This window comes from Cnephaeus nilssonii (assembly GCF_951640355.1).
Source record: "Cnephaeus nilssonii genome assembly, chromosome: 1".
Classification (NCBI taxonomy): Eukaryota; Metazoa; Chordata; class Mammalia; order Chiroptera; family Vespertilionidae; genus Cnephaeus; species Cnephaeus nilssonii.
Genome location: NC_137072.1, coordinates 92820517 through 92839533, shown reverse-complemented (window position 1 = coordinate 92839533; position 19017 = coordinate 92820517). Strand labels below are relative to the sequence as shown.

The 19017-nt window shown below is 45.5% G+C and overlaps 1 protein-coding gene across 8 annotated transcripts in view; it reads left to right on the top strand.

The window, feature by feature from the left end:
• Positions 1-392: 392 nt before the first annotated feature.
• Positions 393-19017, top strand: part of LIMCH1 (LIM and calponin homology domains 1) — a 321534-nt gene continuing 302909 nt past the window's right edge. For 4 of the 8 annotated variants that reach the window (XM_079777574.1, XM_079777577.1, XM_079777573.1 and 1 more), the window contains exon 1: positions 399-591. In XM_079777574.1, the coding sequence (XP_079633700.1) occupies positions 496-591 (96 nt within the window). In that variant the 5' untranslated portion in view covers positions 399-495. Of the gene's footprint in view, positions 592-19017 lie in introns of all 8 variants that reach the window. The other 4 variants (XM_079777575.1, XM_079777579.1, XM_079777580.1 and 1 more) reach the window with 2 other exon arrangements.

The window sequence follows — 19017 nt, the reverse complement described above, 5'->3', positions numbered from 1 at the left end:
TACCCGCCGGACCTCCCGCCTCGCTGCTGCAGCACCTGCTCCCCGGGGTCGGGGACGTGAGCGCGTCTCCCTTGGCGCGCGGGGACTTGCGGGGCGGCTAGCCCAGTCCCTCTCCGGGTCCCATTGTGGGCAGAGAGGGAGACACCCAGCGCTCCCAGCCGGTTATTTTTAGTAGGTAGCTGACCTCCCCCGCCCCCCCGTCACCCCGGCGGGGGCGGAGCGGCCAGAGGAGGTGGGGAGCAGAGGGGACTCCCGCGTCTCCGCTCGCTCGCTCCCGCCCGGACCTGCACGGCGCTGGAGCAGCTGCCGCGTCCTCAGCAGCCAGCGCAGCTCTCCACACGGACCGGCGCCCGCAGGGAGGGGAGGGGCGGGCGGGGAGGGAGAGCGAGCCACGGCGGGAAGGGGCGGGGAGCGCGCTCCTGCGGCGACGGCGGCGGCGGCTGCCGTCCTCATCCCGGCGGCCCAGCGCTCTCGAGTGGACGCGGGGCTTCGCAAATGGCTTGTCCCGCTCTCGGTCTGGAAGCTCTTCAGCCCCTGCAGCCTGAGCCGCCCCCCGAGCCCGCCTTCTCCGAGGCGCAGAAGTGGATCGAGGTAGGTGCCCTGGGCGGGTGGGGGCGGCCTGGCAGGGGCTCCGGGAGCCACCGACACCCCCCCCCCCCCCCCCTGCACGGACGACAGGTCCAGCCTCGCCTCCCCACCGCGCTTTCTTCTGCCCGCGGCTTCGGGTCGCCCGCCGGGGCCTCGGGCGAGCTGCGATTCCCCTGGCACTTGGGCACTGGCGTCTCGGGGCGAGGGTGGGCGCGCACGGGGGACACTGCGGTGTGGCTGTGCGTGTGGGGGGCAGGAAGCGGTTCCCTGCGTCTCCATCCCTCCTGCCGGCCAGCCGCCAGCCGCCGCCGCGCAAATCTCGGCTCTCGCCGCTCCCAGGCGCTGCCGGGGAAGCACAACGTGAGCAGAAGCGCCGCAAAGGCGCAGGAAGAGCGAGTCCCCGGAGTCCTTGAGGATGCCGCATTTCGGGGGGGTCCTTCCCGCCCTACCTTCCGCCTTTTGGCCCCCCTCCCTGCCTTTCCGGAGCGGAGTTGGCCGTGTCTCCACGGAAGTGCACACACACACACCGGAGCCTCTGGGTGTTCCTGGCGCCGGGTCCGGCGTGAGGCTGGCACAGAGCAGCGGGCTGGGGAACCCGCAGGACCCACCAGCGAGCGCGCCAGCCGCATAGACGTGGCCCACCTATTGGCAGCCGCCACTCCCCCCCAGAGCGGGCAGGCTCCCAGGTGCCGGTACCCGGCCCCGCGGCATATTTCACTTCTTCCATGACTCGGTGGCAGGCCAGGGAAATCACTGGAGCTCTCGGGCTCAGTCCAGGAACCGCTTGCCGGGATGATCCTGATTCGCGATGTCTATCTGTGAATGCAGCTCGGTGGCCCTGCGCTCTCGAAATGACGCGTTTGGGGGGCGGGAGACGGGGGTCAGGACGCGTGGAGGGCGCGAGGGGGTAAAGGTGACCCCCCCAGTGATCCGCGCAGTAAGCCTGTTTCTCTGGCCAGCTCTTCTTAGCAGTAAGCGAATTTGACCCTCTTTCCCTCAGGGACAGGCACCCTCCTTGGCTGGTAGTTCAAAGGAAGAAATGCCCCGCTAAGTCATGACCCAGCAATGGTGAAGCCTGTTAGTGCCCAGCCTGTCACTGGGTGACTCCCCACCCCCGCCCCCGCCCCTCTCCCTGTAGCTCCGCGGATCTCAAGATCCTGCTGGGGTAACAGAGCTACCACGGTACAGATTTGAACCTGCTGATCTGCCTGCAGAAACCACGCTCACTCAGTGCTGCTCAAATGCTCCACCAAAGGCCTGCACCTTAAACCTGCTTCATGCAAGCAAGAGTGTCAGGCAGAGTTTAGAAACGTCCATGTGAAAATAGGGTTAAATAGACAGAAGAATAAATCCCAGGCTCTCTTGCTAAAAGCCCCAATCACGTCCCTCATAATCTGATAGCTCAGGCCCAGATGAGAAGAAGACCTTGGCTTTTTATGTTTGATACGCGGCCGGAATGGCTTGGGGTGTGACAGGTGCTTTCTCTGTGCTGCATACTTGGCTCACAGAACACACAAGAGACGTTTGCCGTCACTGGCTAGGTTCAGAGTTGCAGAGCTGTATTTTTCATGTTCTTGAACTTGAACATTTTCAGGAGAGATTTTGGATGTTGGATGGTAGTGAGGGGCGGCTATAAGAGCAGAGCAGTCTGACAATCCCGGAAGACATGTGGTTTATTCCCAGTTTCCTTAATTGCGAGGGACATTGACACACTGCTTTAAAACATGTATTGTGGTATGAGTTACATACAGGAAGGTGCACACATCTTAAGTGCACACCCCCATGAATTTTGACATGTCTGTCCTGCTCTAGCCCCCACCTGGATCAAAATCTAAAACATCTCTTTCAGCCCAAAAGATCAGTCTCATTTTAAGTAGTGGTATAGTTCAAGCTAAATAGTATGCAATACAGAATCTCAGCTTTTGTCCTGGTTCTATGGGTTAAGAAAAGAAGAAGAAGAAGGAGAAGAAGAAGAGGAGGAGGAGGAGGAGGAGGAGGAGGAGGAGGAGGAGGAGGAGGAGGAGGAGGAGGAAGGGCTTCCTTAAGAAAGTAGAATCCCCTCAGGCCCTGGAGACAGTTTGGCATTATTCTTGATACTTTGCCATTGGAGAATGTGAAAACGGGAATGGGGCATGTGCGGCTTTAGGAAAGGGGCCAGGCGCTCTTCTCTGCGTGTGCATTATTGAAGCAGCCTATCTCCTTTCAATTGAGGAGTTCGGTTTCAGGGAAAGGAGAGCTTCCCCTCCCAGGCTGTATAAAAAGGTGTTTGCTCTAGGAAGAGAGAGAGACCTCCCCCCCATCCCTTCCCCGAGGTTCTTGAAATGTAGATGCTGCGTCTGCACACAGGGTTACCCCAGGAGCAGTAACAGATGGTTCTGCGGGCAGTTGCCGGGTGAACAAAGATTCCTGGGCTAATATAGCAATAATGTAGTACTTAGTGCGAGCTGCATTCCCGAGGGATTGTTATCTGGAGACAATTGCATCTCCTTTAGGGGCCCCATTGTCTGTGGCAACATCCTCATTGGCAGGGCTTTGTTTCTCACTTTTGTTCAGTGGGTGATTAAATTTCCCACAGGCTTTTTTCTTTTTCTTTTGCGTAGTCAAGAATTTCACCATTTCAGACAAAAGTTCCCTTGAGTGCAGCAGGTTAATAAGCAAACTTTGCCACTTGTCTGCCCCCCTCGGTCCGTAGTCTTTCTTGAGTCCAGGAACAAACTCCGGAGATAACTTGTGAGTGAGGAATTTCTCGGCCTGCAGCCTTGGCTATTTGAGGGCGGTGTTACTGGGCAGGAAATGGTGGCCTGGGAACCTTGCTTACACCTCACCCCCTTACACCCTCCACCCCCCAGCTGCTGCCTTAGCTGGCAAAGGTGAAAGCCCTAATGGAGGTTACAGACCATGTGGGAACAGCTCGGTAACTGCTCCCAGTGACTTTATAGCTATAGGAGCAGGCTGCGTGTCTTAGTGTGGGTTTGGGGAGATTCCTAAAGGAAACAGCAAACTTCAAGTATTAATTCTGACTACCAGCAGGCAGGGGCCTAACTTCCTCCCACGTTTCTTTTCTAGAAGGTCTTTCTAAGCAAAGGGGCAGGGAGTACAGTGCAGCAGTTAGGAGGTTGGACTTTGAGACTGGACAGCCTGGATTTGAATGCTGGGTCTGTTGCCTCCTATCTGTGTGAGCTTGAGCAGGCCGTGTTTCCTCTTTTTAGTTCTAAATATTTTCTTTGAAAACTAGCTCTAGTTGTTAACAGAAATAACAAAGGGATATTGTTGAAAGCACCTGTTAAAACAGGAATACTAATAATAGCTTACCTACCTCATAGGAGTGATATGAGGATTAAATAAATTAATACTATATTTAAAATGCTTGAATAGTACCTAGTACTTAGGAAGTACTGCATAAGTAATGGTTAGTATTATTTTTACCATTAATATTACTACTGTTATTATTCTTCCTACTACCATTTTTATTACTAGTACTACTGCCTTCACCACGATTCTCATTGTTATTACTGCTATTGTTGTTAATAATAACTGGAACTGATTTTGAAAGAAAAATTTCAGAACCTAAATTCCTAGTGTAAAAAATATAATTCAATTACCTACTGATCTCATTCTATTATCTTCACCTTGTTAACTCTGGATACCTGGACTAGAAATTAAGTAGAGGCAATGTGTTACTCTAGCTTGCATTAAAAGAGAATTAGGGATCAAGAAAAAAACCTGTAATATATACTCATAAAATGATCCTGGTAGTACATTAAGGCTTTGAAAATGGTGCCTTGATAGTATGTTGAATATTTAAGTTTAATGCAAAGCCTTTGTTACCAAACTTTTCTTTAACATTTTTATTGATTTTAGAGAGAGGAAGGGAGAGGGTCTGAGAGATAGAAACATTGGAAAGAGAGAGAGAAACATCAATTGGCTGCCACATACTCCCCACTGGGGATCAAGTCTGCAACCTGGGCATGTGCCCTGACCAGGAATCGATTCAGTGACCTCCTGGTCATGGGTCCACACTCAACCACTGAGCAACACCAGCCGGGCCTTTGTTATCAAGTTTTAAGCAGAGTGTTCACTGTCTCTCCTCTTGCAGACAATCCAATTTTAAATCATCTCAAATGTACAGTGTTTTGTTCACCGAAGTCTCAACTCCTACAGGACAAAGAATAATTCCCCCATTTATTTTCCTTTCTTTCTTCCCTTTCTTCCCCCCCCTTTCCCTGATGGTATTTATTGAGTTACAGGAGTTGTGAGCAGGTAGATGATTCTAATTTTCTTGTTCCCCCACCCCCCTCTCACCTACAACAATATTCATCTCTAATCTGTAGTTCTTCTCTGTGGTGCCAAACACTTAGAAACAGATGTCCCTTCAACTTGGCCTCAGTTGTGATTGGGAACAGGTTGCCAAGTCTTTAGGGAGGGGTTGGACATTTCAACCAAACTTAGTCTTAGTTCTCAACTTGTGAAGTTTCTGGACTCCTTTAACTTTAATCATAGCATTCTTGTGGGGCTTGATGATGAATATAATCTTATTTGTGACCTAATCCATATTTCACATGAGTGGGAACTAGTTGCAGTTCATCATTTTGGCTCATTTCCCCTGCCCACATAGAATTGTTTTCTTATTCAACTGGGACCTGATTATAAAGATTAAAAGCACCAAGGGTATCTGAGCTCTCCAAGACAAAAAAAAACATGTTGTATTGTTTGGCAGTAGGGAGAATTTATGAGAAGCCTTTGAGAGAATCTGGCATTTAGTGGCCAGCAACATATAACACTGACGGTGTAACGATGAGTGAACGTATACAGTAAGTTATACAATCATTCCACTTCTCCGTCCCTTTAGGAACTTGATGACTCACCTCTTTCTACTGCAGCAGGAATGTAACTTTGCATATGGTTCTCCAGCTCTGCACCGAGAGGGAGGAAGAGGAAGGTGAACGTTTTCTGGCTAGATCAAGAAAGGAGTAGTGGTCTAAATTGGTATGTAAATTAGAGCAGGCAGCATCTCTCTCAACAGTGACATTTACATAGTCTGGCTTGTTTGTATACCAGGGCTGCTCTGACACAATGCCGTCACGTCACGTGGTGGGAGAACTGGGAGGCCCCACAGATTTGGGGAAAGAGGAAGTGGAATGGGAGGTGGAGCTGGCACTTTCTGCTCCACCATCTCCCTGGAAACCGAGTTTGCATCAAGTGAGCTCCAAACGGCCAGGCTGAGCTCTGGCCACCAGGAAGGGGTAGGGTGGGGCATGTGTTCCCAGCAACTGCATCTCTCTGCCCCCTGCTCTTTGCGGATGGATGACAATGGAGCCGTGATGCAGACATCTGGCTATGATTCCATGGGTGGCAGTCAGTGCAGGGCGGGACCAGGCAGCTCCTGGAAACTGGCCTGCCAGCTTCTCTTTTTTGCTTCGGGCCATTCTGAAACTTAAAAGTGTCATGGTTAGGTGTGACAAGATAATAATAATGAAATGAATGATCATGAATGAAAGCTGATATGTATTTTTAAATTACATTTCTGGGGTGACATTGGTTAATAAGATTATGTAGGTTTCGAGTGAAAATCTGATATGTATTGAGTGCTTATTATGTGCCAGACACTGCATTAATCCCTTATAAATAAGTACTATTATTTATCCCCATCTATAGATGAGAAAATTGAGGCTCTGAGCAATTGAGTGTCTTGCCCAAAGTCACATGTAAGTGGTAGAACTAGGACTTTAATTTAAAGCATCCTTTCTTTACTTCTGCAAATAGATGTATCCAGATATCCAAAATTTATAGTTGAGGTAAGCGGGCTTTTCAGGAGACTGTCCAGGGTCATCTAGTTAGGAAGAACTTAGAGTTGGGATTTGAACCCAGGCAGACTTGGTCTCTGATCCTGATATTGCTCCCCATATGTAGGACCGTGTGCAAAAATTCCTCTAAGGACTGAGCTTTCAGATCCTGTCACTGTGCAGAGGTGCCCACCCATATGTGGAGGCAGGATGTGGATTTAAGAAGCTGTAGCTCCCTAAAAGATTTCCCAGAGTTTGTCTCTTTCAGCTGCAACACCGAGGAGCTCTGTGCGCTTGGACAGATCACTTCAGTGTAGCATTGGGTGGGGAGCTTGGAACCAAGGAGGTGATGCTACCCAGGCCCTCAGGCAAGAGGAATCAGGCTCTGCAGCTTTGCATGTTGCCTTCCGACCCCACATTGCTCAGGCAGAACTACTGGGCATTGGGGTTATCTGTAGTTCAGGGTTGCTAGAATCTGGTTTTGTCTTCTGTTGTTATTGCTACAACCCTCAATCACTTTACTGAAGTTTTATTAGACCAAATAGCCAGTAGGTAAGTAACTAGTTTTTTAATTTTTTTTTTAAGTTTGTGGATTCATTATCATAGGATTTCTTTAGAGGACAGATATTCTAGAGCAGGCGTCCTCAAAGTACGGTCCACGGGCCACATGCGGGTGTTTTGCCGTTTTGTTTTTTTTACTTCAAAATAAGATATGTGCAGTGTGCATAGGAATTTGTTCATAGTTTTTTTTTGAAACTATAGTCCGGCCCTCCAACAGTCTGAGGGACAGTGAGCTGGCCCCCTGTTTAAAAAGTTTGAGGACCCCTGTTCTAGAATATTTTATGTCTATGGTATTAGGGACCATGGCCCTCTTGTTATATATAGTCTTATCTCCAAAGCCATATGGGGATGAAAAAGTGCATAGTCCGTGTGTGCTTTTAACATTTCCGATTGGAGAAGGTGCATTATTCTATATTTTACATTCCCCAGAGAGTTTGAGTAAAGACCCAATACCTGAATGGTCTGTTTTGTTCTGCAAATAATGGGTGTGAAGGGATATCGCTTCTCAGGGCTGATGTGCTTAAGTGTTGCTGGCACATCTGTCTGATGCCTTTACCACAGCTCCGTCACCTTTACCTGAGAGTTCTCCCATCTGGACAAGATCTCACCTGGGAACAGTTCTGTTGTTGAGTTCAGCCAAGAGGCAGGTCCTTTCAAGAGAGGAGATTGGCAGGCTCTCCCATAGGTCTCCAGGCCCCATCCCGAAGAACGGAAGGGGCTGAACACAGCAGCTCTGTGACTTCTGGGAATCTTGGCTTCTTGTCGGCATCCCTATCACCTCCATTCCAGTCTGACCCGAATCATTGTGGCCTTCATTTTCATGACTGAGGACTGACTCACTTAACACTGGTTGATTTTGGGCTAAACTACTCTCATCTTGGAACTAGATTTTTCTTTTTAAGCCCAGTTCACTGTTCTGTGATTTAGAAAAAAATGTACAATACAATTTTATAATATTTCCCCTCATTTGTTTCTCAGGGTGTGTGTGTGTGTGTGTGTGTGTGTGTGTGTGTGTGTGTGTGTGATATTTAAAGCAAAAGAAAGGTATTAGATATAATCTTTTTTGGGCGGGAGATTAAGGCGGGAAAAAGGATGACTTCAGTGTGATTACATGAGAGGAAAAGAGAATAGAAGGTTGTTTTTAAGTGATTGAGAAATATAAAAATAGCCTAAACCAGAAGGTTACTGAATGGTACAGGAAAAAAATAGTTCTTTATCAAAAGAAAAAGAATGACAGAGTAATGGAAGGACTTCTGCCTGGACACGAGGAGATGGTAAATCTCTCTCTGCAAGGAAGAATGATGTCATGGAGTCCAGTTCTGCGGTGGTAAAATTCCATGTTTCCGGCATTGAAAACAACACTCCCAGAGAGATGTCTGCATGCAGCCAACACTGATGGGATGGCCATCGAATCTCAGGGAGTTAGGTTTGGCCTAAGGGGAAAAAATGAGGCGACATAGTCATTGAACATGTACTTAAGGAATACCTTGGCTGACACCTTTTCCACTAAACTTATGCTAACAGCAAAACTGTATCTTAGGTCTTTCCTGGGACCTTAAGAGTTAAATATTGGTCGGGTTGAGAAAGCTCATGTGTCTAGGGCTCTGCATTTTGCCTGGGATGATTACTCTGGTGTAGCTACTGTAGAAGGCAGCTGGCCTCCTGGTCAGCCTCGGAAGTTAGGGCCATACCCCACCCATCTCTCCCTAAATAGCCTATTAGGAGGCCATGTAAGAATAGACCTGCACTTGTGTTTTTTTTTTCAAAATAAAGGTCAAGAGCAGAAGGGCTTGTAGCTTTTTTATTTCTATGGCCCAATACTATTATTTAAAAATTCCTCAGCCTTATATGTTACCAGGTGAGGAATTAAAGTTACATTTATTTTGATGAGTACACAGCTCTCTTTTCCTCCCCAAGAGACATTTAAAAAAATGATATTTAAACAATTATTTTATCCTAATGGAGGCTAGGATAGGTTTATTCAAATGGTTTAAAATATGAAAATTATTCTGTGGGACGCTTGGCTATCACTCATTGGTTAGCTCCTATATGTGTAAACACTGAACATAACTATTAATGGTGCAAATGAACATTAATATGTGAGAGTGTTTTAAACAAATTTAAAAATTCATTTTCTGAAAAGTTTTTACTCAGTTCCAACAATGTGCCAGGCAGGGTTAGATGCTGAACAAAATAAACACAATGCCCACCCACCTGAAAGGTACAGTGTGGTCGGGGGGCTAAATGATAAATGCATAGTTACAAATTGGGATAAGTACCATGAGGACAAAAATGGGGCAGGGGGACTTTAAGAGAAAAGTACTTCATGCAGATAGGACTCAGTGAAAATAATATTAAAGAGTGCTGGGCAGGGGAATAAGATTGATGCTAGTTTATTGAGGTAAGCACTTTCGTGCACGCAACACTTGCTTTTATTGTGATTATGCTTTGAAAAAAAGTAGAAAAGCTCTTGAAGTTCTGCAGGTGTGTGGAAGGTGTGTGTGGGAGGGTAGGGAGCAGGGAAGGGTGCTGAGTCAGAAGTTCTCGAATGTTCTTGCAGCCACTCAGCACAGGGTTTGCATGATGACCCACTGCACCTCTTAGGACCAAGGCTCAGATAAGTAAAAACTCTTCTCGGAGAAATGGCAGAGAGGACCTGGGATTCATAGTTGAGCCTGGAACCCAAGATTAAAATTCTTATACAATATAGGGGCGGTAACGGCTGTACTCCATTCTGAAGGGCTATAGGAAACCTGCCGGCTTTTCACTGAGTGACTAGAGCAATTTCATGTGAGACTGGGTGGGGCCCACCGATGTCCTCTGATTAGGGATCTTGCCCCCAAATTCCTCTAAAGAAGGGGCTTTATAAATTAATAAAGTCACATGCCACTTGGGAGCCCCATAAGCTATAACTTCTGGAGGTCTATGATTCTCAAACTCATCATCTCTAGATGCCACTGCCTCATGGTCCAACATGGCTGCTGGAGGTTCATGGTCACGTCACCTTTCCAGGAAGCAGGATGGAGCAATGGAGCTTGAAGAGTGCATCCTCCCCTTAGAAGATGCCTTCTAGAAAGTTCTGGCACTTCTGCTTCCATTTTATTGCTCAGAATTTCAGCAACATGGCCAATTCTGAAGGCAGGGGAGGCTGCAGTGTCCCCAGGTCATAGTCTGGTTCTGCTCCTCAGGAGTCAGGATGGCAGCATCGGGACACCCTGGAGTGCCCCTTCGCTACTTCTCCAGGGACAGATCCTTTCAAGACAGCACTTAAATCTGACTGCCACAGGGGCGGACTCCCTGCTTCCTAGCTGGGCCCATTAATCCTTCCCGCTCTGTGCAGACCTGCCATTTAGTATTAAACTCAGTCAGAAAAGTTGCCATTTTTCACGGTGACGAATATGTAGTCGTGTAGGATCCACCTCCTTTGATAAACCCCAGAGCTCTTGTGGCCGAGGACTGGTTCTTAGTCATCATCCCACCCCCTCCTTGGTTTATTCCCTCTGCTCCCTGTTGGGGCCCCACAGCCACATTACCCACTGCCCGAGAGATTTCTCGGTAAGCCTGTGCCCAGCTATAATTGCCTGATTGGCACTTGGACTCCGCTGTGGCAGAGAAAATAGACTGTTGCTGCCCGCACAGGAAGCAAAGTGTTTTTATTTTTTTTTAAGAGTGATTAAAAAAAGCAGTGTACCCAGTAGTTGCCTGGAGACAGTCAGTGATTGGACACTTGGAAAGTGATTCCACTGTTGGCTCTTGGGTGATATCAGTTGAAGGAATTATTTAGGAGGCCAACCTTCCCCTCAGGTTGGATTGGTGTAGGGCTCCCTGCGCTTGGAGTTCCTGTCTGTAGGGTTGGAGAGCAAACAGCTTTGCTTTTTTAAAAAAAACATGCCCCTGGCATTGGCCCTGGGACTCTCACCGTCTCTTTCTGCCCTCACCTCAAAGCAGTCAGCCCCATCTTTCTCACCTGCCGTAGGAGTTCAGGTAATTCCCATTTCTTACTGTCAGTGAAATCAGAGTACTTCCAATTACAGGATATCTAAACAGAAAAAGCACTGAGGAGTGTTTTTTTGTGTGTGTGTGTTTGTTTTTTTAAAATAGTGGTTATTGACATGAGTTCTTATTAGGTATTTTTAAAAGGACAATACCCCACCAAAACTAATGACTAGTAGCTGGTATTGATAAATGGTCATGGCTATGACCATTAACTGTCACGACCCCCTGGAAACACTGAGAAATAGCATCCCTTCTCCCTTTCTCACGGAAAATTAAAAAAGGAGCTTGTGGAGCTGAATGTTGTCATCAACCAACAGATGTGGTTGCCGCCTGCTTCCTCAGGAACTTTGCAAGATGTCATAAAGGAGGGGTGGTGACAAGTGGGAGCCTGACTCATCATAGTGTAAGAATTGACAGAATGTGATAATGTAAAACAATAAAGTTGCTAGTTTAGTGCCAAATAAAAATAATATTAGCTAACACACTTGTGAGTACTTCTCATGTGTCAATGCTGGTCTAGGTGTTTGAGTTAATGACTACATATATATATGTATATATATATTTATTGAGATGACATATGTATATCATGCAATAATATCTATCTATCTATCTATCTATCTATCTATCTATCTATCTATCTATCACCTGGTACAGTGCCTGGCACGTAAGGTGCTTCTCAGATAAGCCCCATTTTACAGATGGGAAAACTGGAGCACAGAAATGCTCATTGATTTCCTTGAAGTTACTATAGCCAATAAGTGGCAGAACTGGGATTTGAACCCAGGCAATCTTATTCCAGAGTTTGAACTTCAGCTGGTGACTGCTGTGCTCTAGAAGTAAAAGCAAAAGTTCTACCCACCCTATCTAACCAAGCAGATGACCTCTCCCCTGTCCCTCCTCTTTCCTTTAACAGCTATTTATTGAGTATCTTTTTTGTGTGCACGGTACTGTTAGTGCTTAGAGACAGTTCACCTCTATGGCTCCTGAACACATTCTCTGAAACTAGAGCCCTTTCAGTGTTTTTAGAAAGATAAACTTAGGCAGGAGAGTGGTTACGACTATGCTGAAAAGTATAATAGGAGAATGACCATAGCCAATGTGTGGAACTATGTTTACTCCCTTTCTCTTCACCAAGCTCTTTCCTCTTGATTGAGACCCATGTTCCAATAGTCCTGGATATTGAGATCAAGAACTGAAATTATTATTAACAGGGGGAGGAAAAGCATGTGTAGTTAGTGTGTCTTCCTGCCAGACATTGTGATAGGAGCTCTATATTTGTCATCTGCTTAGTCCTCGTGTAACAGATATCTGTTGCCCACTGTTCCATTACGTTTCCCTCATGTTAAGACTGGCAGGCAGACTGGTCAGGATTCTCATCTGATGTGCCCCTCACTCTGGTCCTTCTCTTGGCTTTCCCATGTGGCACCTCCTGGCTGCAGCTCTGCTCTCACCTGGCATAAGCCCCTGGTATTCTGAGCAAATATAGTTGTCTCTGCCATAATTTATTTTTTTGAGGTGTGAATTATTGCATATGCAATTGGAAAATAGGGAATGATGCTTTGTACAGCATGAGTTGCATGGTTAAGGTGAGATTTTTCTTAGCACCTTAGTATTTTGCATTACCTCACTTCATAAAATATATAACGCCTAATTACTATGTTGTACACTTCAAACTAACATATATATGGCTAATATGCTAAGTGTTCGACCGTCCAACCAGTTGCTATGATGTGCACTGACCACCAGGGGGCAGATGCTCAATGCAGGAGCTGCTGTGACATGCACTGACCATTTACAGAGAAATGGCACTGCGGACCTGATGCCCACAAAGCAACACTCAGCTTCCCTCAAGTGGGACACAGGCCCTGCCACCACCCTGGAGTGACAGCTCACCAAATCGCAGCCAACGCTGCCTCCCGAGACCCCATGGTGCAAAATGCGGCCTACAGCCCAGCCCAGCCTGGACACAGTGGCTGTGGGCATGGGGTAATGATGTCACGTAGCAATGCTTGGCTTCCTCTCCCTAGCGACTAGCCTCCTTGGAGTTACTTCAGCCCAGGAACATGACTTGCTTTATAGTCAGGTGGAAACATTTTACACTTTAACCAAATGTCTGTGAAGTGTTTTCCCATGCCTCATCTCATTTGATCCTCACCGAAGTCCTGGAGTAGGTAGATAGGAGACTCGGTAGAATCATATTTTCTTTTCATTAGCCGGAAAATGGAGATTTAGAAAGTTTAGAAACTTGATCTGACTGAACAGAAGTAAGAAATGGTGGACTTTGAAAATGACTTCAGATTTTGTCACTGCATAGAATATAGTCAAACACTGCTGCAGTTAAATATTTTACCCTTTGTTCTCCCTGCATGATCTATAATAATAATCTGCTTCATGTTGATATTTACTGCTGTGTTGCTGACAATTACCTGAAAGAGAAGTTGGGGTGCTTCACTGGGCTGGAAAAAGTTTAGCTAAATCAGAAAGCAGGTCTAATTAAGCAAGTTTATCTCTATGTATAAAGCTCTCACTGGCGCCAATTGCATGTGTGTGTTTCCATCTGTCACTGTCGATCGTGAATTTGGTTGATACTTCTATTATAGAGAAAGGGAAAATAGCGATATTTAAATATTTCTTCTACTTAATTTCCGTTCAATGTGCATGAATTTGTGCACCAGGCCACTAGTACTATTATGTAAACTATAATTGAAAAAAAATTTTTTTTGCATCACCAAATAGCAGTAGTTGAAAGCAAAGTAGGCTTGTACAGGTGAACCAGGGAGGTGACCATTTCTTGCTCTTGTCCTGGGCTCCATTGACTTTGTGCTTATTACAAGGTCTATTTGTCCCAGATCTTTCTGCATTTTTCTCTTTTCCCAGTAATGCAGCAGCCTCAGTCTTTCCTTGTACACTTTTCATCCTGCCCCCTTTCTGCCATCCCACCTTTTTGGTAAAAGTCCCATATTCTGTAATTGGAAAGGGAAAAGGTCTTTTTAATCGGTGTTGGTAATTTTCAGTGTTCTTATTGTTTTTCTTAGTGTTTCTGGTTACAAACTTGAATGGGATTTGAACTTAATGACCCACCTCTGTTTTTTCTATAGCCCCCTTATTTTTTAGTGTGTGATTTTACAAAATAGGAGTTTTTTTTTGGTTATTTGTCTTACTTGGGGACATTACTCATTCCTTTCAAGGAATGTGCATGTGGTTTTATAGTTCATATACTTGGATATTCATGTTTTGTACAGACTTACTATCTCTCACTCACATGCTCGTTCACACAGATGCATAAAACAACAGCTTAAAGATTCCTGAGGCTGGAGTCTGGGGCCTTGGGTCATAAGGGAACTTTTTGAAGGGGCTTCACATTTCCTATCTACTCTCAGAAGACCTTAGGCATTTCTAGAAGAAGCTCCTACTGCCTTTGGAGAGATGGTGGAGTATTGAACTCCCCCACCCCTACCCCCAAAGCATTTCCCTTTGGGATTTTGTGCGTTGGTACAATTAAAGCATCAGTCTTCTCCCAAAGGAAACTGTGGGAGTTGTTTGTTGTGCATGAGAACCCTTGGCAGGTGAGTTGGGCAAGAGGAAACTGAGACTTGCGGGTCACTGATTTCTAGGCTGTTGATAGTCATCGTGGCCTTCCTGTACCAGTGTATGTGTATTGGCAATCTGTCTCAGCTTGGGACATTATTCATTCGTTCATCACACACTTATTGAGTACTTGCTAGGAACTCAGTAGAATATGAGACAAATGTGGGTCCTACCCTGGTGTGGTTACATTCCACCAAAAGCACAGACCCTGGTTCAGAAAGGGAGGAGCGGGTTGTGTGGAATATGAAGGGGGCCAGGACCTCCTTTGGTCTAGGGGGCCTTCTGCAGGCCTCTCTGAGAAAGGGCTGTTTAAGCTGAGACCCAAAGGATGAGCAGGAACTGGCCAGACAAAAAGGAGCAGGAAATGGTGTTCAAGGTGGAGGCTACTGGCTCTGTGAAGACTCTAAATAAAGAGTCAGAGAAGCCCAGTAAGGTGGGAGCTTTGGGAGTCAGGGCGAGGGAGGTGCAGAATGAAGCTGGAGTGGGTAGTGTGAGGGCTGCTTAGCCTGATGGAGAAGGATGAAGAAGGATGGAGAAGGTAGGGGTCCTAGGCTGGCTCTCGCCTGGGGCTATGGCCTGGCTCTCTCTTGGAGGACAGTGATCAGATTTTCTCTAAACTCCCTTAAATTACCATAGATCATGACAAAAATTTACGAGTGTTTATAGCTTGGCTGGCCCTGTTCTAAACTTGCAACTTCTCAGCCATCCTGTGAGGTAGGTACAAACTCTTAGTATTCCCATTTTGCAGAGAGATAAGTAAATGGCCAAAGGCGCATAGTCATTAGATGGTGGAGCTAATGTTCAAATGCAGGCAGTCTGGCTCCTTTACCTGTGCTGGGAACCGCCATGCTATCCATGGGCATGATACAGGCTCTCCACCAAGGGCGTCCTGGAAGGGTATTGGTGAGGCGGAGCGAGAGTGAAGAGTTGGGGGATGGGGTTGAAGGTAACCTAAGGATGCTGGAATCAGTGTTGGTTTTTGACATGTTTTCAGTGTTTATAAAGAAACCCCACAAATGAATCTCTTAACCCGATATACTGCTGGATAGTTGCTGCCCCCTGGACAGGAGAGAGTTCTTCTCCAAAGGAGGCTCCAGGCATCTCTTCAACCCCACATTCTCATGCTTACGGGGCCTTGGGCTGCTCTGACATGACCAGCCACTGACTTTTAACTTCCATTAAGAGCTGTAAATTGTATGATGTGTTAAACATTTCTTTTTACCCATTTGGTTTTAGGTAGTGTGTGTGTGTAATAATTTTTTTCATTCAAACTTTTGTGTGTGAGTGGTTTAGTAATTGATGATTTTAACCAAGAGAAATCCACTCAAACTGGCTTTAGAAGGAAAAAGATGGCTTATTGGTTCATTGACAGTCTGGAGGTAGATCCCCCCTTCAGACCAGGCTGACTCAGCAGCTCAGTGATATCCGTAAGGACCTGGATTTTCTCAGCCTTTCAACTGTGCTGTGCATTGCGTGGCTTTATGTTAGGCATTATGTTGTATATCCACACCTGTCCTACCTCACCCCAGAAAGTCCAGGCTTTTCCCCTTGATGGCTATCTGGGCAAGAGCAATTTTGGTCTTCATATTCTCTTTACATTCTCTGGGCAGAGAAAGGGGACCCATCCCTCATTCATGATCCACGGGAGAATAGAAAATTGACTAGCTTAAGCCAGTTAGGGTCTACTCTGGTCCATCCCTAACAAAGATTCTGGCTTCTATCCATCAGAGAAGTGCTGAATTTCCCCTAAAGGAAAATCTGGGGGAAGTGGATGCTGAGGAAGCCACCAACATATGTTAACAATTTTTAATTAAAATGTGATAACATATAGAAATGCATACATGGGTGGTAAGACTACTTATAGAGAGAAAAACAAGGAAATAATTAAAATAGAAACTTAGAACAATGGCTAATTCTTGTAGTTGAGCATGGAATTATAATCTGATATTGGTCAAAAAGGTGTTAATAGGTTGTTTTTTTCCTGTTATTATAATATTAGAAAAGGGTCAGTTTTAGACGTGTCATTGAATGTCAAATATCCAACCCCATATCTAATAATTGGTTCTGCTGGTTTTGGTAAGTTCTATTGGTTTCTAAGTGTAAAAATGTAATTGAATGAATCAGGTTAACTTTGAAGTGTTAGTTTTAAAATAATGTAACATGTAACTCAATAGCAAAATATCAAACAATCCAATTAAAGAACAGGCAGAGGAACTGAATAGACCTTTTTCCAAAGAAAACACAGAAAGAGCCAACAGGTACATGAAAAGGTACGAAACACTGTTAATCACCAGGGAAGCACACTGTCAGAAGGGCTGTCACTAAAAAGACAAGAGATAGATGCTGGGGAGGATGCGGAGAAAAGGGAGCCCTTGTGCACTGTTGGTGGGACTGTGAGTTGGTGCAGCCACTGTGGAAAGCAGTATGGCAGTTTCCTCAAAAAATTAAAAATGGAGCTGTCTTATGACCCAGGGATTCCACTTCTGAGTATTTATCCAAAGAAAGGAAGACAGGATCTCAAAGAGATAGCTGCACTCCCATGTTCATTGCAGCATTATTCCCAATAGCCAAGCCATAGAAACAACCTAAGTGTCTGTCAGCGGATGAATGGGTAGAGAAGACGTGATACAATGGAATAATATTCAGCCATGGAAAGGAAGGAAGTGCTACCCTTTGCAACAACATGGGTGGATCTTGAGGGCATTATGCTAAGTGAAATAAGCCAGACAAATACTGCATGGTATCACTTACATGAGGAATAAAAAAAGAAGCCTAACTTATAGAAAGAGTAGAAATGTGTTTGTCTGGGGCTGGGGTGGGGGAAAACAGGGAGAAGTTGGTAAAAGGGTGCAAACTTTCAGTTATAAGATGAACAGAGTCCGAGGATCTAATGTAAAGCATGGTGACTGTGATTGATAACACTGTGCTGTCTAACTGAAATTTGCTGAGAGAGAAGAACTTAAATGTCTTCACACACACAAAAGCAGTGAGGTGCTAGATGGATGTGTTAATTAACTAGAAGGAATCCTTTCACAATGTATATATCAAATCACCACAATTTACATTTTCAATATCTTACCATGTTGTCAGTTATACCCCAATAGAGCTGGAAAAAATAGCAAAAGGTCCATCTGGGTATGTCAACTCTCCTTTCTTCCCAATATGTGGGCCTTTTTGCTGAATTATACAGTAGCAGCTCTTAAACAATGTTAGAAATGAAAGTACGCAGTATCAGAATCTGATTTGTTTCCCCCATTGCACTTCATATTCCTCAGGTAAGGATGTGTTTTTCAGAGCCTGGAGCCTAGAAATAGCAAAAACCAGGCAGCTGTTGTTCGCTGGACACTCTGGGGCTGGGGAATGCTCGGCTCCGTGCCTGCACACTCCCCAGGCATGCGGGCCCGTCTAAAAGTGGACACGGCGGCTGTCGCCCACTGATCCTCTGGTTGAGTGACCCAGATTGGCACAGCGCAGCTGGGTCCTGCCTAGGGCCGGTACGGGAAAGAGGAAGGTAAAAATAAAAAGAGGCCGAGCAGCTTAGGCAGAGTCAGGATACTTGAAAGCTCCCTGGCTATTTATTTATTTTTTTAAGGGGATAGTGGTGGTTAGAAGGATGGTTTTCTAGGTGTCAGGTTTGGTAAACTAGTTTCATACAGCACAGCAAAACCAAGTTCTACGGTGCTCTTTTTATATGTAGAAATGATGTTTTTTGAGTTTTTAGAACATTTTGCCCTCGATAGGAGTTTCTTACTTATCCCATTCCTCATAGTTTGTCTTTAATAAACTTTCTTTCCAAAGGCAACTTCTTGATGGACTTAATCTCTGAAATAAGACAATTTCTTTCTTCAACCACTAATAGGAGAAAATGAGCTTGTCATTATATTCTTTTGTAAAGTATACTTTGTTATCTGGAAAAAAAAAGTGACAGTGTGTAAGTATGATGTCAATTACCCAACAAGAATAGTTTTTCAATCCTGCCATTTTTGGGGATTTTAATATTTGTATTTAAAAAGTGTGGATTTGCTAATTTTTGAAGCCCTGGTCGGTATTAATGGAAACTTGGAGATTTTATTTTTGGCACTTGACCAAGAATTTTTCCTCCTCCTCCTCCTCCTCCTCCTCTTCCCTCTTTTTTCTCCTCCTCCTCCTCCTCCTCCTCCTCTTCCCTCTTTTTTCTCCTCCTCCTCCTCCTCCTCCTCCTCCTCCTCCTCCTCCTCCTCCTCCTCCTCCTCCTCCTCCTCCTCCTCCTTTTTGTGTCTATGTGTGCAAGTACAGATTCTGTGTCACATCTTCCTCGGTGACTGATACCTTTGAACTATGTGAGATTTTTTTCCCTCCTGAATGCTTTGTGGCTTGTAATGTAAGCATCCGTCTGTGATCTTTAGACCGAAAATTAAATCCTCAAATGACCTGTCTTGCAGTAGCAGTTAAGAAGAATAGTAAACATTTATATTTCAAATATATGGGAAGTATAACTTATTTTTAAAATGCAGTGATCTTA